General features: G+C 32.1%; 6 protein-coding genes across 8 annotated transcripts; 2 read left to right on the top strand and 4 right to left on the bottom strand.

The window, feature by feature from the left end:
- Nucleotides 1–17: 17 nt before the first annotated feature.
- On the top strand, nt 18–4,117 carry RnrL (Ribonucleoside diphosphate reductase large subunit). Its single transcript, XM_013322565.1, has 5 exons — nt 18–276; nt 847–935; nt 1,034–1,211; nt 1,441–1,640; nt 2,065–4,117. The coding sequence occupies exons 1-5, from the start codon at nt 237–239 to the stop codon at nt 3,946–3,948; spliced, it is 2,391 nt and encodes a 796-aa protein (XP_013178019.1). The 5' UTR covers nt 18–236; the 3' UTR covers nt 3,949–4,117.
- A 137-nt stretch (nt 4,118–4,254) lies between these two features.
- LOC106125407 (TATA-box-binding protein) lies at nt 4,255–6,713 on the bottom strand. Its single transcript, XM_013322602.1, has 6 exons — nt 6,431–6,713; nt 5,872–6,230; nt 5,289–5,435; nt 4,850–4,946; nt 4,577–4,775; nt 4,255–4,398 (listed from the first exon to the last, which is right to left on the bottom strand). The coding sequence occupies exons 1-6, from the start codon at nt 6,494–6,496 to the stop codon at nt 4,322–4,324; spliced, it is 945 nt and encodes a 314-aa protein (XP_013178056.1). The 5' UTR covers nt 6,497–6,713; the 3' UTR covers nt 4,255–4,321.
- A 291-nt stretch (nt 6,714–7,004) lies between these two features.
- Nucleotides 7,005–9,542, bottom strand: spict (magnesium transporter spict). Its single transcript, XM_013322589.1, has 3 exons — nt 9,241–9,542; nt 9,020–9,162; nt 7,005–8,939 (listed from the first exon to the last, which is right to left on the bottom strand). The coding sequence occupies exons 1-3, from the start codon at nt 9,455–9,457 to the stop codon at nt 8,250–8,252; spliced, it is 1,050 nt and encodes a 349-aa protein (XP_013178043.1). The 5' UTR covers nt 9,458–9,542; the 3' UTR covers nt 7,005–8,249.
- A 1,208-nt stretch (nt 9,543–10,750) lies between these two features.
- On the bottom strand, nt 10,751–13,426 carry Syx5 (syntaxin 5). The gene is made up of 3 exons (XM_013325409.1): nt 12,276–13,426; nt 11,964–12,172; nt 10,751–11,675 (listed from the first exon to the last, which is right to left on the bottom strand). Exons 1-3 carry the CDS (start codon nt 12,679–12,681, stop codon nt 11,217–11,219), a joined length of 1,074 nt encoding a protein of 357 aa, XP_013180863.1. The 5' UTR covers nt 12,682–13,426; the 3' UTR covers nt 10,751–11,216.
- A 443-nt stretch (nt 13,427–13,869) lies between these two features.
- baf (barrier to autointegration factor) lies at nt 13,870–14,754 on the bottom strand. The gene is made up of 2 exons (XM_013325415.1): nt 14,502–14,754; nt 13,870–14,259 (listed from the first exon to the last, which is right to left on the bottom strand). The coding sequence occupies exons 1-2, from the start codon at nt 14,625–14,627 to the stop codon at nt 14,113–14,115; spliced, it is 273 nt and encodes a 90-aa protein (XP_013180869.1). The 5' UTR covers nt 14,628–14,754; the 3' UTR covers nt 13,870–14,112.
- A 376-nt stretch (nt 14,755–15,130) lies between these two features.
- Prp40 (pre-mRNA processing factor 40) lies at nt 15,131–22,313 on the top strand. Of its 3 annotated transcripts, none has more exons than XM_013323074.1 (18): nt 15,131–15,381; nt 15,546–15,770; nt 16,093–16,248; nt 16,413–16,561; nt 16,928–17,091; nt 17,370–17,497; nt 17,632–17,780; nt 17,996–18,107; nt 18,329–18,454; nt 18,615–18,744; nt 18,830–18,936; nt 19,011–19,116; nt 19,355–19,584; nt 19,824–20,033; nt 20,363–20,467; nt 20,570–20,686; nt 20,845–20,999; nt 21,191–22,313. In XM_013323074.1, the coding sequence occupies exons 1-18, from the start codon at nt 15,379–15,381 to the stop codon at nt 21,279–21,281; spliced, it is 2,463 nt and encodes an 820-aa protein (XP_013178528.1). In that variant the 5' UTR covers nt 15,131–15,378; the 3' UTR covers nt 21,282–22,313. The 3 variants fall into 3 exon arrangements, with proteins under 3 accessions (XP_013178528.1, XP_013178519.1, XP_013178537.1); XM_013323065.1 differs by having other exon boundaries at nt 20,842–20,999; XM_013323083.1 differs by having other exon boundaries at nt 15,132–15,381; nt 19,836–20,033.
- The last annotated feature ends 1,582 nt before the right edge of the window (nt 22,314–23,895 follow it).

The following is a 23,895-nucleotide window of genomic DNA, read 5'->3' as shown; positions in this document are numbered from 1 at the left end:
CAAAATGAGCTAACAAATTGTTCGCTTTTCCCGCGTTAAAAGTTGTAACGACTCATTTGCGCGTCATTTAGAATTAAGTTTTTTCTCGTTGTACCTGATCTAATTAAAGAATTGTAGTGTATTAAAGTTCCGAAAACTATTTACTTCCCTAATATACGCTTTATTTCAAATTTCGATAAGAATTAAACTACGAAATTGTATCTGTACATAATTAAACAGCTGCAAATTTTCTCATCATGGTTGGAAAAATCAACAAATTATATGTATATAAGAGAGGTAAGTATTTTATTTTTAAATAATTTAAATAAGAGTAACCAACATTGGCATTATTACCAATGTGTTCTTGATGTCAAGTACTCAAAATCTTAAGACTAATTTCTCTACTGACATCAAAAAGGTTCTTAACTCTTTCCCAACAAATCAATTTAAATTTCCCATCCTTTTCAAATGGGAAAGGGTAGGAATTGGAAGAGAACAAGAATTGGTACTTCAGCTCAGAACTCATCAGATAAAATGCACAATACTCTTCTGCACACCTAATTCATCAACTGCTACATGGGAGGAGACAACCCTTTCAGCAACAAAACTTGTTGTGGGCTCTTGAACTGCAAAACTGTACCTAATAAGGGACATTGCCGAATGTATCTGCCTTCATCTCCCTGCCTTATCCTATTCACATGGGGCCAGCATGCAATGTCTAATTCATCTACACCAATGGTTTTTTTTTATAATAGGAAGTTAAATAAAGTATTATAGAAAAACAATAAAGAGGGATTACAAGATCTCTTGATTTTGTTACATTTATGTTTATGCAACAATTTTCTTTTAATTTTAACTCATTTCCAGGTGGTAGAATGGAGGAGGTGCATATAGACAAAATAACATCAAGAATTAAGAAGCTTTGCTATGGATTAAATATGGATTTTGTTGATCCTGTAAGTTTTTAGCATTTTTCATTGACAGTAGAAATAAATAACATTCTATACCAATATAGTACCAATTCTTAACTATTCAATTGTATCAACTTCAATAGGTTTCCATAACATTAAAAGTTATCAGTGGCATTTACTCTGGGGTAACAACTGTGGAATTGGACAATTTAGCTGCAGAAACTGCTGCCACCATGACAACAGATCATCCTGATTATGCAGTGTTAGCTGCAAGATTAGCCATATCTAATTTGCACAAAGAAACCAAGAAGCATTTCTCAGGTTTGTTCATAATATCATTAGTGGTTGCTCATTGGTTGTACTTCAACCATAATACCTTTAAGTACTTCATCTCCATTAATATGGAATAAAGTTAATACTTTAATTGTGTTAAATTTCAAGGAAAGGCACAAAGCAAGAAAAAAAAGGAATAAAAAGTTTTTGTTTCATGTATTGATTTCCAATAATACATTTGAACTATTTTAATCAAATGTAATTTTATCTATTTTAGATGTCATGACAGATCTGTACAATATTGTAAATCCACACACAAAGAAAAGATCCCCAATGATCTCAGATTTTCACTATAACATAATAATGAAGAATAAAGAACGATTGGATTCTGCAATTGTTTATGACAGAGATTTTAAATATAATTACTTTGGATTCAAAACACTGGAACGATCATATCTGCTTAAAATAAATAATAAGGTATATAATTTTTTTTTTCTTTTATCTAAAACTATTTCCTTCTGTTGTAAAACTGTTTGCATCAATGCTAATCATTGTTAATCATCATTATCAATAATAGATTGTTTTTAGTTAGATGTTTTTAAGAGATAAACATTATAAGATCCTTTGGTTGATGCAGCTTAAGATATTTATATAGAAAATGCGTTTTTTTTTACTTATGTTAATATCATTTATCTCTATTTTGCTTTAATATCAATCTATACACATTTTAAGACTAAATAATAAAAAGGTAACAATTCTATTTTTAATAAGAGTAATTCAAAAATTAAAACAATGCATAACATAAATCAAACCTTGTATTTTAGTAGTAATAACAGTATTTTTTACTTGGCATTTTTATCAACAAAGTACTTTAAATTATATTTCACTCTCTTATTTTTAGATTGCTGAAAGACCCCAGCATATGCTGATGAGAGTCTCAATTGGAATCCATGGTGAAGACATTGATGCAGCTATTGAAACTTACAATTTGTTGTCTGAAAAATATTTCACTCATGCCAGTCCCACATTGTTTTCCGCCGCAACTCCAAGACCACAATTATCTTCTTGCTTCCTCATAGCTATGAAAGATGACAGCATTGAGGGTATATATGACACACTAAAACAATGTGCCCTAATCTCCAAATCTGCTGGTGGTATAGGACTTCATGTACATTGCATCAGGGCAAAAGGTACATATATAGCAGGTACTAATGGTGTTTCCAATGGCCTTGTGCCAATGTTGAGAGTGTACAATAATACAGCCAGGTATGTTGACCAAGGAGGCAACAAACGACCAGGAGCATTCGCTATTTACCTTGAACCTTGGCACTCTGATGTTTTTGAGTTTTTAGATCTGAAAAAGAATACTGGCAAAGAAGAGGTCAGAGCAAGAGAATTATTTTATGCCTTATGGATCCCAGATTTATTTATGAAGCGGGTTGAAAAAGATGAAATGTGGAGTCTAATGTGTCCTCATGATTGCCCGGGTCTTGCTGATTGTTGGGGAGAAGAATTTGAAGCATTGTATGAAAAATATGAACAGGAAAAAAGATTTGTTAAGCAAGTCCGAGCTCAAGAATTATGGAAAGCAATAATAGAAGCACAAGTGGAAACAGGCACACCATACATGCTGTACAAAGATTCATGTAACAGAAAAAGTAATCAAAAAAATCTTGGCACAATTAAATGCAGTAATTTGTGCACAGAAATTGTTGAGTACACTTCAGCAGATGAAGTTGCAGTTTGTAATTTAGCTTCAATTGCATTAAACAGGTTTGTCAATGAAGATAAAACATACAACTTTACAAAGTTGAAAGAAGTTACAAAGACGATCACACAAAACCTTAATAAAATTATTGATGTTAATTTTTACCCAGTGCCTGAAGCAAAGAACTCTAACATGCGACACAGACCTATAGGTATTGGAGTGCAAGGTTTAGCTGATACATTTGTACTATTGCGCATTCCATATGAAAGTGAAGAAGCAATTAAACTTAACCAACAAATCTTCGAAACTATATATTACGGAGCATTAGAGGCCAGTTGTGAACTGGCGCAAAAAGAGGGAGTTTATAGTACATATGAAGGAAGTCCAACAAGCCAAGGCATCTTACAATATGACATGTGGGATAAAACTCCAACTGATCTATGGGACTGGTCTGTTTTAAAAGAAAAAATTGCCAAACATGGGCTTCGCAACTCACTTTTATTAGCTCCAATGCCTACAGCATCTACAGCACAAATCTTAGGAAATAATGAGTCCTTTGAACCATTCACATCAAACATTTACCAAAGACGTGTTTTGTCTGGAGAATTCCAGGTTGTTAACCATCATTTATTGCGAGACTTAACACAGGCGGATTTATGGGATGAAGACATGAAGAATCTTATAATTCACAATAATGGTTCCATTCAAAATATTGAGCGTATACCAAAGGACATAAGAGAGTTATATAAAACAGTTTGGGAAATTTCAGTTAAAACAACAATTAAAATGGCTGCTGATAGAGGTGCATTTATAGACCAAAGTCAATCTTTTAACATTCATGTGGCTGAACCGAATTATGGAAAATTGACTTCGATTCACTTTTACGCATGGAAAATGGGTCTGAAAACAGGAATGTACTATTTACGCATAAAGCCTGCCGCTAATGCGATTCAGTTCACAGTTGACAAGTCTAAAGTTAGAGCAAGTAATGGAAGAATGGAAAATGATGATAAACATATGTCCATGATAGCTTGCTCATTACGGAATAAAGAAGATTGCTTAAGTTGCGGATCGTAAAACAAGTGCCGCTTGATTATTTATATAAAATTTTATTTTTTTGGATGATTTTTACTTCATGCTATTCATCTAAATAGGTGGAAATCAGCTGATCTAAATAACATGTTTTGAAGTTATTATAGATTATTCAATTGCACAATAATCAGTTTTATATATAAGAAAAACATAAATGCTAATTCAAATAAAATCTTTTTTTATCAATTTCATGTTATTTTATTTCATTGCTTTTTCTTTTCACTGATTTTGTTGTGTTAAATGTCACATATTTCTTGTTGTACTTAGGAACACAACAAATTAAAAACTAACATTCGTAACACAATTTTAATTATTTTTTAAATAAAACATTTTACAGGTCAAAATTTAAGTAAATTAGTCAATTTTTTCTGTAACTTCGTAAAATAGGATAAATAATGTCTAAAGCTTCACTTATTTCATTTCTTGTCTTTCCACCTGTAACAATAATGTATACCTATAGACAATACTAATATTAAGCAGTAAAAAATTACTGAACTATAAATAAGGAGTATAAGAAGAGGTAATTTTACTTCTGTTTCTTGGATAATCAAGCAATGGATCTCAACATTTTTATATTATGTATCTGGAGTTTTAAGTATAATTGTTTTCTTACCTGTAAAAACTATTTTCCCATTGACAAATATGAGTAATACAACTTTTGGGCGCACCATTCGATACACTAGCCCAGGAAATAATTCAGGTTCATATGATGAAAATTGACCATGAGCCTGTTGCAATGATTCCAATCTTATAGGAAATCTGAGATCAGCTGTGGCGATGAAGTTTTGTATTTTAAAATCTAAAAATTTTGCCTGTAATATAGATTATATAATTTTTTTACTTTATAGACTCACAGAACATGTATATGCAAAGGGGATCTACTAACTGGAAATCCTAGTTTTTGTATAATTCTAGCAAATTTTCTAGCAGCAATATAGGAATCATGTTCATTTCTTGCACCCGTACACACTATTTTCCCAGACCTGAAAACGATAAAAAATACAACTTAGTCACTGTTTTATATAAACAAAAACAACCAATAATTAGTGCATAGCCACAAAGGAGATGAATTCGGCAGAGGAGATGTATAGAAAGGGTGTGTGTAATGTCCTATTGTGTATCTCCTCCTTTGATTAAAGGTAGGCAGGGCATCTGCAAATGTAGATGTTCATGGGCAGCAGTAGTCTCAGTATTTCATCATAGAAGAGAGTCATTAAGACTTTCCTAGCCCATTTACTAAAAAAAAAAAACTTAACTACTGCAATGTGAACTCACACATTACAGTGGTTAATTAATATTTAACTGATATTAATATTGAAAGTTACCTGAAAACTAGAGCTGTTGCCCGAGGATCAAGTATTTTCATTACAACACCATGAAACCGTGCCGGATTATATTCTGAGAACCTTGTACGACTATAAATGTCTAATAGTTTTAATTCACATCCCAAGCTTACAGATGAAACACAATTTCTGAAATTATAATGTTAAATTACTATATGGTGCATTTGCATAAACTAAATGAATCCTTTGAATCTCATCAATGGCAACAGAGAAATAAGAGGTTACAGAGAAATGAATTGCAGTGATGCAAGGTTTATAAAACATTTTTTTTTTGTAATAAACAAATTTTTAGAAGTGTTAGCAATTGTGGGGCAGGTGTATTCTTTTTTAATAGTAAAAGATATTCAAGAATAATGTTCTATTTCACAATCAATTCACCACACCATACAAATGTTATAAAGGATATTTTTGTATTTTAGTTTGTAATGAATGAAATATTATGTTATGAGAAAGCTACATTATTACTGAGTAATATAGGCTATAGATTTTTATAAATTTCATGTGGAGAATATCACAGGCAAAGCCTAAAACATAATAAAAAAAACAATGTTATTGTTTAACTTACTGTAACTTTATACTATTCTTTGCTTGACTGGTTTCTGTTGCAATTGGAGTAATAGCAACCATTGCATTATGAGGATTGCTAGTTTGTGGTGTAAAAATTCTATGTGTAGGTGTCAACGACACATCACCCATTATACAAGTCTGAGCTAAAACCTTTTGTGGGGTATTCATTATCCTTTCACATTCAGTTTTTTGTAAAGGTGCGTTACTGGTGTCTTTGTCATCATTTACATTCATGTCAGTATATTCTGTCTCATTATTTACAACTTGTGATTTTACATCATTTATATCATTGGCAAGTTTTTCACTGATTATTTCATTGTTGTCCTGATTTTCATTTGAACCATTAATTCCAACCTCCTAAAAAAGGTATAATTGTGTTGTGGTGAAATTTAAGCTATAAAGACACAAAATGTGCACCAGCTTCGGATATGTGTTATGATAACATGTAATTAAGTAACATAGCACCCATTTCAAAGTTTATGATAAATTATATTATTAAAAAAGTTAGATTTTGAATCATTGGGAGAGCAGCCTGTATTTCGAAGTACGATAGTTACCCGCATTTGTCCAGAATTTTCTTCTTGATCAGAACCAGGGTGAAACACTATATTTTCTTCGCTCATTTTGGTTTATCGAAAAATTTTCACACTCAGATTGAAAATATAAACAAGAAATTGTACATGCAAAGGTCGAACATACTTTAAATTAAGTAAAATAAAATTACGATAATATGGTACAATGTTATTTATTTTGGTTAATTTTATGTCATGAAATAAAGGTATACAGAATACCGAGTATACAACTTTAGGAAAATTATATTTATCGAACAGTGTTGTCAAAATGACACGACATTACATTGACACATGACGTTAGTACACAGCATTTTATTTACTCTCTGCACAGAACTATATTTGTCTATGCGTAACTCACAAAACCACATCACACCATATGCAAGTAACGGTAGTACTTACAGCAGTACAGCAGTTTTTTTTTATAAGTAAAATATAAACAAACATTTAATGCGCAATTTCTTATCAGGTTTTTCCCAAAGCTTCTTTCTGTTCCAATATAGTTTTTTGAAAATATTAATTAAAAACCTTTAAAACTGGCAAACTCTTCAATTGTCTGTCAGTCAGCACTGTAAATATAAATAACGTTGTTTTTTTCAAGTACCATTTTAATTTATTTGTACCTATATCCTCGGGATTTGCCTTACCATCGTAGCGGATAAGTAATAATGAATAAGAATGATTTCTGTGATAATAAATGTAGTCAACTTTTTAGCAAATATTATTAAATGGCTTTTTTTATCGGCATCGGTTGTAGGAGAAATAATAGTAAAGATTGTAACGACAATATTTTCATCGGTACTGAAAAGTGCAGAAAACATTCTTCTGTTTTTTCAAATAGTGTATGAAGATAATGTTTACATTTTCACCGAAGAAATACCCAGTTTGACTGGTGAATTCTTGGATTCTGTGGTTAAGCACTGTGCTCAAGTTCATAACTACTTTAGTACCGTATGCTATAGCATACTAAACGATTTTAAAGTATTTATTAGCACCATAAGATGGTCGATTGAGGAAGTTTTGTTAATGGTCACAGAATTTATAATGTTATGGAAAAAAACATTAATATTTTTGGGAGAAACTTCATGGCTGGTGTTGACATTTTTACCTGTTCATCTGCCCCTCTTATTATTGGAAGTTTGGAAGAAGTTTAGAGATGGTTTATGCTGCTGTGCTCTAGAAGCTTATACAATTGTACTCAAGTTTACAAATTTTTTGACTGATGTACCATTAGAATCTCTTGTAGGCTTATTAATGGCTATTATTATTGTGCGGTTATCCATACATTTTAGGAATACATTAAGAACACAAACTACTGCATTATATTGGGTATTAGTAAGAAAAGTCTTGTATTTATATTATACAATTCATAATTATTTTTATGACTATGAAACAAGAGTTATATCTCGGATGGTTGGTGGTCAACAACTAATAAGTCGAGAAGAAGCCAATGCTGCAATATCTGAAGAAAATGGTGCAGATTCATTATGTATAATATGTCAGGAGCAACCAAAGTGTGTTTTAACTTTGCCATGCCGACATGTTTGCTTATGCACTGATTGCTGTATGAGGCTTTATGGATACCAACGCACTTGCCCTATTTGTAGAACTTTTATTTATCAATCGGTCACTGTGTATTTGTGATATGGTTATACATTCCTCCTATAGAAAGATGATACCAAAATTATGAATAAAGCAAAACATGAAAAATTATGCCAAGTATTTAATTGATTTACCGTAACATTTTTCTTATTATATGTTGAATAATTTACACCATTACTTAAATCAACATATTAAATAATGTACTTTAATTGCTACTTTCATGACTTCTTGTTCTTTGAAATGTAATAACAAAGTTATTAGATTGATCAACATTTGTAGGAGTTCTTCTTCTTGCATTTAAATTTAAATCCTTAAATGTTAAATGAGCATCTTTGAATGCATTCAAAGTGAACACTGCAACCATTAATATGAGAAAACCACAAACACAACCTAATATATCCTTAACATCAATTCTTTGCCATTCTTTGAATAGTATACCAGAAGAAATTATAACTAATACAGTAAATATTACATAATAAATTGGTGTTACAATACTAGTGTTAAATATATCTAATGATTTATTTAAATAATTCATCTGTACCATTATGCAAGACACTGATAAAAATACCAGCAACCAGAATATATAATTATTAAAATTATTGGAGCCACCTTCAATAGTTTCTTTAACACCAAGTGCAACTGCTTTACAAAATACAACAGTCAAACTCCCGACACCAGAACATATCAATAAATAAACAACAACATTGCTATTACCAAACCTTGGAACAAACACTACTTTGACTATCACAGTCATAACAAAAATAGTCAGGACATAAGATATGAAAAGAAAATCAAATAACATATCATTCAAATCTGAAAAATCTTGAACTTCTTCTGTTTTTGGTGAATGTATGACAAAAATTATTGAGCCAATTATGCAAAGGAAACACCCAATCTGTAAAAAGTGCATATAATTAGAAAAATAAAATTTGTTACTAAACTAGATATTTGCAAGTGAAGTATAGAAAATTGAACCTTTCCTATGAAGTTAAGTTTTTCATGTAAAAACTTTGATGAAAGTACTGCAGCCACAAGAACACTGAGAGCTCCCAATGGAGTTACCAATGCTGCAGGTGCAAATGCATAAGCTAATAAATTTGCTGCTTCACCAATACCCACTGAAAGAGAAAAATATATATTAATATTTGTTTAATTTTTAAAATTTTACATTTACAAAATTATTTCAATAAATTTACTTGTAGTTAACCCCAACCACCACATCCATTGCTTTAAATATCCAAAGCCTCCAGCTGATGCCCTTACATTTCCAAGGGCATTTATTTTCTTTAACGCTAATTTCTTAATAATAAAACTTGATCCAATAAATATACTCGATGATATCGCTAGCCCCAGTCCCAGCAAGAAATGTAAATGGTTATATCGCGTATCATTTTCCACATCATCAGCACTCATTATGTGACATTAATGTTTTTTACGAACACCAAGGATTTTATTGATGAAATTTTAAAACAAAAGTTCATTAAACTAACATGATTTTATTCTTTTCATCACAATTTTGAATTATAAATTAAATCAGCGTTTATTTGTGCTATTTTAATTAAATCGATTTGTCACAATGTCTATAATAACCGGCAAACATTTCTAGGCTCTTTGTTCGGCAATACTTTAATGATTAACCAAATAAAATAAATCGATTATCATATTATAGACTCTTATCACTAATGTCAAAATGATGTACCTAATTATTGATAAGACCAGCCCAGTGTTGCTACTATATAACTACGAAATAAAAATATTATCTGCAAGTTCCATTATGCCAGTACAGTAGGATAGTAGCGCTTGTTAACATGGACAGTTTTGTCTCATTGGCGCCAGATGTTAAAGTTAAAATTATACCTGTTGTTTGCTAGAACTCATTTTAGCGCTACTGTCTTACTGTATTGGGATAATGTAAACAGTTTTAGACTTGTTATGCGAAGGGTGATTATCATAAACAGAAAAGTAAAAAGATTGAATGTGGATGGTTAAAAATGTAGAGGAAGACCAAAAAAGTATGGATGGATTGTATGAAAGAGGATATGCGTAATCATGGGGTGAATTCAGATATTACGGCTGATAGAGATGTATGCAGGAGTAGTACACACTGCGCCAACCCTCTGTAGTGATAAGGGCAGGTTCAAGTAGTAAAAAATAAGTAGTATAGTATAAGTCCTATATATCTAATATAATTGGACAATGTTGCTTAAGTAGTTTAGGTCATTGTACGTCAGGAGGCTTTCAGTTCATAAAGATTGTCAACTTATACAGTGTAAATTATGTAGTAATTAATTAAAAACTCGAGAAGTCTGAGTGATAACCTCTGGGAAAAAATATTAAATGAATTTGAATAATCTCAGCTCACAACTTAAAATCGGTCGTCTCGAAATTTTTTTAAAACTTCAATTGGAATGTAAAAAAAGTTAAGTTAAGTTGGAAAAATACCACTTATATTTTTGTAACCACTTCAAACATTTAATAACAGACGGAATTGAAATCAAATATAATTTTATTTACATTAAATAATCTATTATTCATAATCATCACCATATTTTCTAACTTTAATATAATCTGAATAAATTTTGGGATACTGTACATGATTTATTGAATGTCATTGTAGTAAACACATTTATTAGTGAATAAATGAGTTTACTACAATATAACAGATAGTGATCTGTTCATAGTTTTAAAACAGAATAAACAACAAGAAATTTGTAATGAATTTACTTTTAAATGCCATAGTGGTATTAGTCTACTATAGTAGCCCGTTTTAACCCTTAAGACAAATTATCAGATAATGTTATTCTAGATTATTGAAATACAAACAAAATATTTTTTATTGTCCACATATAGGTTTATCTAGAATAACTTTTGATCACAAATAAAATAGTGAGAAGATGACATTAAATGTTACAGAATGCATTAAGGCAAATATAAGGAGAGACCATGCTTCAGGTTGCAATGATTCTTTAAAAAATGATTGTAACCAATGAAGTTGACATAAATAATATGTAATGTAACTTTTTATCTTAGCATAATTTTTAATTTTGATAACATACAATAAATCAATATAACATTTTTCCCTTTGAAAAGATGCTTCACCTATCTTTATTAAATCATTGTTTTATATTTAACAGATAATTGTATTAGAAAAATTTTACATGTCAAAATACCACTAAGCCATAAATATAACAAAGAATATAAAGAAAAATATTAATACCCCAAATACTTTAAACATTAAAGCTCTATTGTTGGTAATGTTTTGGAAATATTTTAATATTTCTCTGTGGCCAGCTTCAACATTCATTTCTGCTTCTTGAATGTTTGCATCAATCCTACCTATTGCTTCATCTTGTTCTTTAACCATGTGTGCCAGTTGCTGGAATATACCTCCTAATTCCACTATAGTGCTCTCTATATTATGCATTGTCTCTGCTCTTTGTTGAACATATGAATCTGTATCATCTCTCAATGCCAACTGCTGGGTTTGGAAATTAGAACCTTCGCCTAAATCTATGCTCACTTCATCTGGCTGCAATATAGATGGTATTTCTTTGACAACAGGTGCTACTCTAGAAAATTGCTCCCTTCTATTATTTTGATGCTTTAAATTTTCAGATCGCACTTCTAAAACCTGTAATTTTAATATAAGAATTTAGAAACAGAGAAATAGATAAGCACAGCTTATAAGACATGAAAAAAATAAATAAATGAAAGTAACTTTAAAAAAGAAGTTTACTAAGCCCAGTATACAATTAAGTGTAGTGATTGATACCGGCACTGGTTTACAACTAGTAAAATTTATTCCCACTCTGGTACATATTTCGTTTTACATTATGTAAACAGTTATAGTTTACAATTAGCACTGTTAGTAATATGTTTTATGTTATAACATCTAAGTAAGCTTATAGATTGTAAGAACCTGTTTAAATTGATTGCTCATTGATGCCAGTCTTGATTGCAAAGCTAAAACCACACTGGAGGAATGACTATGCATACTGCGACGGCCTTTAGGCATTTCACCCAATCTGGCAATTTGTTGGTTCAATGAGTTTAAATCACCCTTTATAATGTATGTCAACTCATGTATTTCCACTGGTCTATCATCAAATAATGATTTCTTCTTAGCCACTGAAAATAAAATCAGATAAATTTAATTACAAGTTAAAAATATAAATGACAGGAAAACAAACAACTAATAAATAAACATAGAAAATAAAGATTAAGAACTCACACATTGCTAGTTTTTCTAATTTAGCATATGTACTCGTAATATTTTTACTGATAACTTTTGCCATACTCATAAACTGTGAATAAGTTTCAAGAACTTCAGCTTTTCGCTTATCTCTAACAACTGGCTTTGCTTGAGTTCGGCTTTGAAGGCTGCGGACTGTCGACACAAATTCGTTGGTTCTGTCTCGTGCTGCCATGACTGGTTCGAATATAATATCTTCTAGAAAGTCAAATACAGTATCGACTTCTTCAGTTCTAAGTATTGGTACAATACTGTTTCGTGTATTTTCTAATGGATAAGGCAAATACGACTTTCCTTTTTTATCGAGTTTGTTGTACGAATTTAAATCTTCTTCTAACAAGGGTGTCCGTTCAGGCACACCTACGTTACGACGACGAGGGTGCATTGCATTCTAGACTCAACACCAACTAAATCAACCAAGGTATTTTTTCTTATCGAAGATACAACGCAAAGACAATTGACTTATTAGGTCAATAAAATTACACAATGAATATTAAATTATATATTTCTTGTAACAATATTTAAAACTCATCTACTTTATCACTGTTATAAATCTATAACATTAATTCACAAAAAAATCTTTGCTCTATACGACAGATTAGATCGACGTGTCAAATGTCATCCAAAATTATCAGAAAGACCTGTCATCTGTCATGCCATAGATATTTGCATGGTTTCATAGGTCTATGGGCAGAAAGGAAGGAATATGAAACCTCTGTTTTATTACAACGGTATAAAGGGTATACATATGAATTTGACCGATGAATACCTCTCTATCTTAGTCATCATCTTCTCATGACGGCGTGATGCAAAGTATAATATACCAATAAATCGTCTCCAAACGAAAATCCAATGGGATCTCTACTTATTATTTTATCTGCACTTTATTTCTCTTCATGATTGCCTCGCCAAACACGGGTAGACTACTAAGTAATTTTGTACTTTATGCAAATCATCAGAGCAATCGACACTGTGTATTGAAAATGTAATAAACTATAGTACTGAATTCTCCATTCTCTTTAAACTTATGTGAACCTGTACAAACCAAGAACGAAAAATACATTTCATTGCATAGGTTTATGAAATACATGAAACAACCCAGATACTAAGCATAATATACAAAACACAAAAACAAAAAAAACGTTACTTTTAATACAGAAATTATATTTTATTTATAAACAAATATAAAATTGAGATATGAAAATTGACATTCTTAGATCTATTTAAAGATATTTTTAATACCATATTTACAAAAAATATGTTTAAAGTCTTAAACATATAGGCAGCTTCTAATATTTGGGTGTTTTAAGTCACTAAAACCTGATAAGATAGTAAGTGAACATGTGTTAGGGCAAGCTACAATCATTTATAAACTTTTTTCACAAAGTTAACAATGGTAATAGTACTGTGTTTTAATTTTAAACATCATAGTATCTGAATTGTTTTTCATTGTGTCACTTTGAAAATCATCTTACATTTCTGTGTTTAAGAAGGAAACTGTTAATGCAAAACCTCTTCTTTTTGAAGTCTGTAAATTATGTGTCATAATTATTTATAGTATCAAGAAACTATGTTGCATGGCTTTACCACTGGTAAAAGTAATTTATTATTGAAAAATATCAATAGATATCTGTGATATAATGACAATTCACAAAAATGTTTAGTACAGTCTCCAGTATAATACTAATAAACTTTATATACATCTGAACTTTAACCGGTATAAGCTTAGACCTCAAATATGTTTTATAAAACTTGTCTATGTTATTTAATCTTTGTGTAAGTTAGTTGAACATTATAACAATATAAAGTCAAGAGATTACAAAAATTCATCACACCAATCTTTTAAACACTCATAACAATCAGAGGACTGTTTTGAGTTGGCACTACAAGTTTCTTTCATCCATTCTTGAAATAGTTCTTTGTCTTTCTTTAGAACTAAGAACTGACCCAGCACAACATAAGCCTGAAACAATCATTCAATTATAAGTATAAAATATATAATAATTAAATAGAGGAAAAAATAGTATTCAATTATGTTTATGATATTGAATATATAACTTTGTTTCTTACTTAAGTAAAACATTCCACAACTTTTGCCACTATTTTTTGTATTATTACATGTCATTTCCCTGTTTAATAACTACAACACTTTATATCGCAACAATTTAGTTTTTTATCGTAATAAGGCATGGGTAATTAACTAACCTTATCAAAACCAGCAGTTTCAAGTCTCTTTCCCAATACTTCACCAACACCGGCCAAGTCTGTTACAGGCTTCTCTCCCATAGGTTCAGCCACAAAGTTTCTATGCTTTTGCGAAGTACTCGACATTTTGTATTAGAATGTATAAAGACGGAAACAATACAAAATTTATTTTTAACTGTTACCGGCAATATAAATATGCGGGAAACTTAGTTGTACAAATAAATACACAGATAAAATATAGACAATACTTATACAGAATGACAAAGACCGAAAAAGGAAAAGGTCTCTGACTAAATTTTGATAGCTCACTAGCGCCCCTCTGTCAATGTCAAAATGTGTCATAAGATCCTTTTCGTACTGTAATAGTCATTATATTTCCATTTTTTTTAGTAGGTTTTACATATTTCCTGACAGGAATAACCGTGATAGCAGCGACTCTTTCAGCGGGCCAGATATTGATCTTGGATGGGATTAGATGGACTTTCCCAATATCTGCTTGTTTATCTCTAGAGTTTTGCGAGCCAGTCACGAATTCTCTCTCTTTTTGCTTATCAAAGCATAGTTTTACCGTATTCAAATTTTGCGCTTGGTAACACTGTTAGGCGATGATGAATTTGTTTTCTGTTCTGCTACACTATGGTTGTGTTATGTTTGTGAACTGGGTGCTGTGTGCTTCCTGTACTTATACTTTTGAATTAAACTTTTAATAAATCGAAAAATACACCTCTCTGCTTCTGACCATATTAGTGTTATTAATTCAAAGGCTGCCTAGGAGAAATATGTTCAAATAATATGCGTAAAAATAGTTGTTGAGTCCGGTACCTCGTTGTTGCGATAACTTGCGCTTCATATACGAAGTGTTGCAGCGAATGACAAAATGGTAAGTGCTGTTTTTGCATTAATTATAATTTTCTATTCTAATTCTCCAATTAAGTACTAAACTTGCACGTGTGACATTATGACAAATAATATTTTTCACTATTTCCGTTCTTATTTGTTTGATTTCATCCAATGTTATCTAGGTTACAATAAATTACGTTTCAGGAGACGCCAGCTGCAGGAACCAGTTCTCCCGGTCTTATAACTGCTGCACCTTTATTGCCACCTCCAATGCTGAGTGGTATACCTCCACCCATACCTCCAGCAGTAGCAATGCCACCAGTTCCTGGTTTGTCTACTACCATGCCAGGTCTACAACCACCAATTGGATTTCCATCCATTATACCACCTTTTACCATGCCTCCACCTGGATTTCCGCCATATAAAGCAGTAAGTTAATATTTGTATTGAAAAGAAGATGATGTGTGATTAATTTCATTATAATATAACAATATTTTTTAAAGTATGACTAATGCTAAATATGTACTCCTGGAGTGTTATACAATAGGAATTGTAATATATATACCAAACAAATAGAACACTTAACTTAGATGCAAAAAGGGAGCAACAACAATCTACATGCAATATTTTGTGAAGGTTTTGTTTTAAATTTTTCATGTTAGTGTTAATAATTTGCGATGTAAGGCTGCAGGTACATTAAATAATGTAAATATAAGTCATTTCCTTTCCTTTAATGTTAACATTTATTCAGGATCTTGGAGCACCTGCACCAGATGTTACACCATTGGCAAATCAAAGTAGCCCATGGTCTGAACACAAGGCACCAGATGGTAGAACATATTACTACAATTCAGTTACAAAACAAAGCTTATGGGAGAAGCCTGATGACTTAAAGACACCAGCAGAGGTTATTTACCATTTTTATCTTTATAATTTTTAAATAGTATTAGCCCTGGTATTAATTACCTTAATAAATTTGAGTGCTCCTTAAAGTACAATTTTATTGTAGTAAAAGTAATCCACCTTAACCTAAGTGCCTTTATTTTAATACATAAAACATATTTGTTATAGAAATTATTATCTTCGTGTGTATGGAAAGAGTACACAACTGATGCAGGAAGAGTTTATTATCATAATATAGACACAAAAGAATCCAGTTGGATTATTCCTACAGAACTGCAAGAGATAAAAGACAAAATAGCAGCAGAAGAAGCCGCACAGTAATGTATTTTTTTAATATTAAATTTTTCTTGATCTTGACATTACTAACACAATTCTCAAGAAAAACACTTCTTAGTGAAGATGAGAAATAAGACTTAAGTGGTTCATTTTTAATGTCATTTATGCCACTCAAAATGATGAATAAATTAGTGATTTCTTTGTCACAATGTGATAATCATTGTCAAAGTTTATGAATTAATTATTATTATACAAACAATAACTTTTAATTATTGATAATTTTAATAAACTTAATTTTATACAGATATTATAATTTTGTTGTTATAGATCTTCCAGAAAACCTACTTAGTAAATAATATAAGAACACCCTACAAATTTTTTTTAATGTAAATTCTGTGGTATTACAGAGCAGCTCTAAATGCAGATATACCTCCGGGGGAAGTGCCTCTGCCGATGTCCCCGGCAACTATGCAGTCCAATTCCGGCAGCTCTGCTCTAGATGAGGCTATGGCAAAAACGCTTGCTGCCATTGATCCCAACTTGGCTAATAGCATACCCATACCTGAGGAGAGTTAGTATATATTCATCTCCCTGGCCTTATCCCACCCACTTGGGGCGCACACAAGACTTTATAAACCTTAAAGTTTTGCTCTGTAGTACACTGGTGGCTGGTTGCTTTATTTGATGCAATATTCTATTGTAAATTGTAAAATATAAATAAAATAGATTTTAGGTGACAGTAAAATCCTTTTAAAACTTTTTTTTACTTAAATTAAATAAATTTTTGGATTCCTTCAACAGTTTCTAATTGTTCATTGGATTGATTATGTATTGTAATTCTTTACTTAGTTAAACCTGAAGAAATAGTGGCTCCACCACAAGTAAATGGCACTGATAATACAGACCCAAATCAAGACTTCCCATACAAAGACAGAAAAGAAGCCATAGATGCATTCAAAGAAATGTTACGGGAAAGGGTAAGCTATTAACATGTTAAAAACTAAAATTTGTGCTCATGAATAATATCATATCATAATTATATCTGTTTATTAAATATATCTGATAAATATTTCAAACAGCAATATAGAAAATTAAATATTTATATGTCTAGAATGTACCATCAAATGCAACATGGGAGCAATGTGTAAAGATAATTTCCAAGGATCCTCGTTATGCCACTTTCAAGAAGCTAAATGAGAAAAAACAGGCTTTTAATGCATATAAGACGCAAAAACTTAAAGATGAGCGAGAAGAGCAGAGGTAAATAAATAAAATTTTAAAAATAATTACAAGTTTTAATATCTTGACCTTGTAAATGGCTGGGTGCCTATGGAGTACAATAATTCAATAAACATGTTTTAAATATTTTCCATCTCATTTATTTAACTTAATAGTGCTCACATGACATACAACATTATTAGAATGTAATTAATCTAAAAATAGTGTTTCATGTTTAACAATATTTCTGTTTGCAGGTTGAAAACAAAAAAGAATAGGGAAAATCTGGAAGAGTTCTTACTTTCTTGTGACCGTGTTACATCATTGACAAAGTATTATAAGTGCGAAGAAATGTTTGGCAACCTAGAGGTCAGTAAATAATTGCTATAATAAAATGAATTGTGGATTATTCTTGTATATTGAGCGTCATTTAATCATTACACTGTTATTGTGAAAAATTCCTCTAATAATTTAGTGTTATTTTAATTTTAGTAGTCATGATTAATATTTTGTTCTTTGTAAATATGTTTTAATTTCATGTATTTTAGTTGTTTGATGTGAATTTTGTGAGGTTTATTGTATAATTTTAGATTTGGCGATGTGTTCCGGACGCTGACCGCAGGGATATTTACGCGGACTGTATCTACACGATTGCCAAACGAGAAAAAGAAGAGGCTAAAGCACTTAAGAAGAGAAATATGAAAATGTTAGCACAAGTAAGTCGTGTTTTCCTTTTATTTACAACTTTTACTTTTTAGCCAGATATATTTTTGTAATTTAATTCTGGATCCAATTTGTATTGAGATGGGCATCAATTAGACATTTTTTAGGTTATGTTTTTAAAAATGGTTACTGAATTTTATAAATCTTTTTCAGGTTTTAGAAAACATGAATGAAATAACTTATTGCAGTACATGGAGTGAAGCTCAAGTTTTGCTTTTAGAAAATTCTGCTTTTAAAAATGATGTCAGTTTACTGGGCATGGATAAAGAGGATGCTCTTATAGGTAAAAATAAATAGTTAATTTTATATAATAATAATATAATCAAAGTATTAAATAATTTAACTATGACTATTTTTAATATTTTCAGTGTTTGAACAGCACATTAGAAATTTAGAGGCTGAGTATTTACAAGAAAAAGAACAGATTAAAAAACGAACTAAACGACAACAACGGAAGAATAGGGATAACTTTTTGGTATGTTTATTCTTCCGATTTTCACAGTTTGTTGTTAGTATAGTCATAACTTAAGTCAGTTATTTTGTTACCAGGCGCTGCTGGACAATCTTCATGAAGAAGGCAAGCTGACATCAATGTCATTGTGGGTGGAGCTCTATCCAGTTATATCTGCTGATATTCGTTTCTCTGCAATGCTGGGTAATTAATTTTCGCAATACTCAACAAGTCTTGTTAATGTTATTCTCATTGGGTATCAGATAACTAGCACTACAGTCTGTTTCCATAATTTGGCGGCTGAGCTGCGCAGTAAACATCCCCCCGCATCCCGCTGCACCTGAAATTGTGTTCTGCGCAACGACTCGTGCGATGTTCCGAGCCGATTATATGTTTGAAAAATGAACAATAGTAGTATGGTGCGATATTAATTTTTTTACAGGTCAAAGTGGATCAACACCCTTAGATCTATTTAAGTTTTACGTAGAAAACTTAAAGGCCCGTTTTCACGATGAGAAGAAAGTTATAAAAGAGATATTAAAAGAGAAGGCTTTCGAAGTGAAACCCGACACCACGTTCGAGGAGTTCGCGACTATCGTGTGTGAGGACACAAAGTCCACCTCACTGGACGCAGGCAATGTCAAACTGACTTACAACTCGCTGCTCGAAAAGGTAAACAAAAATAAACAATCAGTCTTTAATGTCCAATTCATCATTGAGGACTAAATCAACAATGACAACTCGATTTTTCTAGGACATTCAATGCAGAAGACTCGCTTGGCATGTTCAATTTACAAAAACAAAATTGTTTTTGTAAATTTGACCTTGAACGTTTTAATTCTAACCACAACTTACCATATAATATGTTATCATGTTAACTAACATTTACATTATTGAGATGTACATTTTAGGAAATTTTACAGGCCGAAGCGCGTAATAAGGAGAAAATAAAGGAAGAATCAAAAGCGCAGAAGAAAATCGAGAGCGCGTTTAAATGGGCGCTGAGCGACGCCAACGTGGACCACCTGCTACCCTGGAGCGATGTCAAAGAGAAGCTGGACCTCACCGCGCCAGAGTTCGCAGCCGTGCCTGACGAAGAGGACCGCATTAGAATATACAAAGTAAAATATCTCACTATTTATATGAACGTAATACATGCCTTTATTAAGAAAGAAAGTCGTGATTCTATCTTGCGTTCGAAAGTGAGACCAGATTGTGGATGTCTTTGATCCAAATAACTCGGAAATGTGGGGCCCAAAGTCCCACAGCATTAATTTTAACTCATGGCAGCTGCGACAAAAGATGTCCGCGGCAGATTATTCTATATTATCTATATCTATTTCTTAGAATTATTTTGCTGGTTTAAAATGACGACCGTTCTTCTACCTCTATTTTATTTAATATTGTAAGCTTGAAGAGGACCAGTCGATATATCAATGTGATGTTGCAGGACTTCCAGCATGAGCAGGAGGACAGCTGCATGCACTACCACCACCCCAAGTCGCGCAAGGCCAAGCGCTCCAAGAAGAAGAAACGTTCGCGCTCCGGCTCATTGGTGACTATAATTTACATCTGCTTAGTTATATTCATATTATATATTAAAAAGACTAGGCCTAGGCGTTAAAAATGTTGTATAATTATTACTTATATTTGTCAGTCGGGTTCGGCATCGGGACGGTCGCCATCGCCAGCAGGTAGCGCGGGCACATGGACCTCGGACGAGCGCAAGCACAAGAAGCCTAAGAAGAAGCACCGCAAGCACTCGCCGCAACCGGTAAAATACTTGCGACTTAATTATAACATGTATTGAAACCCGTCAGTATAAATTCTAGCTAATCTTTATGTATCAATTAATTTATTTTCACGTATAAAAAGCTAGCAAAAAACCACTTTAATTAAAAAATTATAATAAAATATGAGCATTCATAGCAGAAATCTCCGACTCCGGAGGAGGGAGGCATATCAGATGAGGAGGTATCGCGACACAAGAGCAAGAAGGCAAAGCGCAGCGCGCCCAGCAGCGGCGACGAGCACGAGCCCACGCACAAGTCCAAGAAGAAGAAGGACAAGAAGGAAAAGAAAGAGAAGTACATTAACATCTTCTTACATTCACGCTACGCCAACTTTTAGCAACGCTTACCGCTGTTAAGCTATGATATTTAAAGTCATCGAAATTGTAACTTAGTATTGTGATTCGGAGGTGGGGATATGTCCCAAGTAACATGAGTGACAAAAATGCAGGTAGCAAAATTAAAAATATGTTACATTGTGATGACAGAGTGGGCGGGTCCGGCGTGTGGAGCGACGCGGAGTTGGAGTCGCGTCGCGCGGCGCTACTGGCACAGCTACACGAGCATGAGACCGACTGACGTTGCGTTACGCACATACACATCTTTAACGACTACCCGCCGCGGCCGCCGCCAGCCGCGCCTGCACACACCGCTCCCGCCTCCGATGCATCCGCGCCCGCGCCAGTACCTGCTCCTGTCGCCGTCGCCCTCGCCACACCCTCTCACACCGCTCTCGCCGACCAGCGACAATGTGAATCTGAGCCGGAACCGGACCCAAAAACATAGACGATATTAAAGTGATGTGCTATTGGTATAGACAATTTATAAAATAGAGTATGTTGCGTATATTATTGTTAACGACAAAAGTGCTTATATTTTCGAGTGCTTACTCAATTAATTTCAAGAGAATATTGTAAATATGACGAATGTCAGTATACAATGATTTAGGTTCAAAGTAGCATTTTACAAATTTTGTATTAAATATGAATTTTATGATACTTTTGAAAAGTATATTACTAAAATAATGTTATGTGTATAATAATGTGCATGTTCATAATTTTAAAGTTTATTTTGGCTTAGATTGTAGCCTAAATGGGAGGTAAATTTGTGTTTGCCTTTTGTAAATATGTATAACTAAGTAATTTAGGGCGATAGTAATGTATAGTTTACGAAAGTCATCATAACTGCGCGTGGCATTGAGAGTAAATATGGCCTAACAAAAGTAATGATCAATATTGTTTCAGATTTAAAAATTACAATTGAAGAAGATTCATTGTGTATACTGTATTCAAATATAGACCCTTAATCATAGATAATTTACAATTTATGTTAAATCTCGTTAATTCGAAACTGTTAAAACATTTTTTTCTCAATATTACCTCAAATATCAAAATGGTCACCACGTATGGAATGTAAAGTTGATCTGTTTACTTGATTTCGACTTTGGATCGAAACGATGGATAGTTCCTTATATTTTATTTCTTTTAGATTGCATTTGAATTACAATCTTAGGGAACTCGTCCCGAAAAGACAGTACGAATTCTTTAAGATTATTGAATTAATTAGGTTAAGGATTTTTTTCTGAGACGTAATAAATAATTAATAGGCTTATTAATATTTCATTTATCTCAACTATCCGGTAACCGAGGGTTGTATAATGTATAAAAGGGCACCATAACATATACACATACAGTACAAGGTAGATTTTGGGGTTTTAGGTCATTTTTTGTTGATCACAGGGGGTGCCAGTGAGTTGTGATAAATAGATTGACTTATATCCACTGTTTCAGATAGCCTTGTCGGTCTGAATTTCATAAGTCTAGGAGTATAGGTGTCTAATAGTTGCACTAACTCAGTATGAGCAGTTTTGAATTTAAAAATGTGGTCGTAAAGTACATTAAAAGAAATATAACGATTATGTATACTTTGTATGACAATTATTTAAATTTATTTGCACCTTTCAATATAATGTTCAGGTACATCGCACCCGTTACATAGCATTATTTTGTGTGCATTATGGCAACAAATTACGAAACTTCAATTTGGTCGTGACAATGTAATGACACTGACAAATAGTATATTTGACGAATTGTTTGTGTGATTTATATTTTATGTTTGGATTGGATCGAACAATTGCCGCGATTGTGAACGAACTTTGTGTTTATTTTAAATATGTTGTGGTATTAAGTTACGCTTTAAAGCTAATATTAAGGAAAATACATAACTTTCTAACATGTCATTCTGGTCTTCGACAAACAGTGATACTGCTGAGAATTCACTAGAATTCCCTAAAAAACCATACACTAAAATTGATTTAATGGGTAAACTACATATTATTCATGCTTTAGACAATGGCCAACCGAAAACTGATATAGCCAGGGATTATGGAGTTCATCCACAAACAATAACATACATATATAAGCAAAAAGACGCATTAATAAGAAAATATTCCCAAAAGTTTAACCTTTTAAACGAAGTTCGATGCATTAATTTAAACCAAACATTATTAGATTGGATAACAAGTGAAGTTAAAGAAGGTAAAACAATTAAAGAAGAACATTTAAGAGAGAAAGCTGAAGAAATAATAAATGCTATTAGTGAAGATTTTAGTTGTATAGACGATTGGTTGTTAGACTTTAGAAGAAGAAATAATGTTATAAAATTTAGTTCATGCATTGAATGTAGTGATGAAGCAAAGATTCAATGGGATAAATTTGTAACAGATCAAGACATGAATAACATTTATGTTGGTGGCAGTGTTGGATTACACCATTCTTTTGATTTTGATAAATATGTGAATCAGGAAAGTGCAGATAAGCATGTGTCCATGTTATTTATTGTTTGTTGTTCTGGGATTGATAAGAAAGAGTTATTAGTTGTTGGAGATGAAACAGTTGCAGATCACAGTATAAGAAGCCTACCTTTACAATATTATCAAAGTAATAAGAATTGCCTTAACCATCAGATAATTGAGAATTTCCTTGCTAAATGGGACAATGATCTGCAGGATCAAAATCGTCAAGTAACCTTAGTACTGGATATTCCAGAAAATTTGCCAATAAATGTTAATTTAATGAATATTAAAATTAAGAAACTTATTAACATGGAATTTATTACAAAAAATGTTGCAATGGTTGCTAAATCATTTAAGTTTCATTATCGAAGGATTCAAATGACAAAAAAAATATTGTTT

The sequence above is a fragment of the Papilio xuthus genome, unplaced genomic scaffold, assembly GCF_000836235.2.
Source record: "Papilio xuthus unplaced genomic scaffold, Pxut_1.1 DF828952.1, whole genome shotgun sequence".
NCBI classification, from domain to species: domain Eukaryota; kingdom Metazoa; phylum Arthropoda; class Insecta; order Lepidoptera; family Papilionidae; genus Papilio; species Papilio xuthus.
This window is presented reverse-complemented; position numbering and strand designations above follow the sequence as displayed.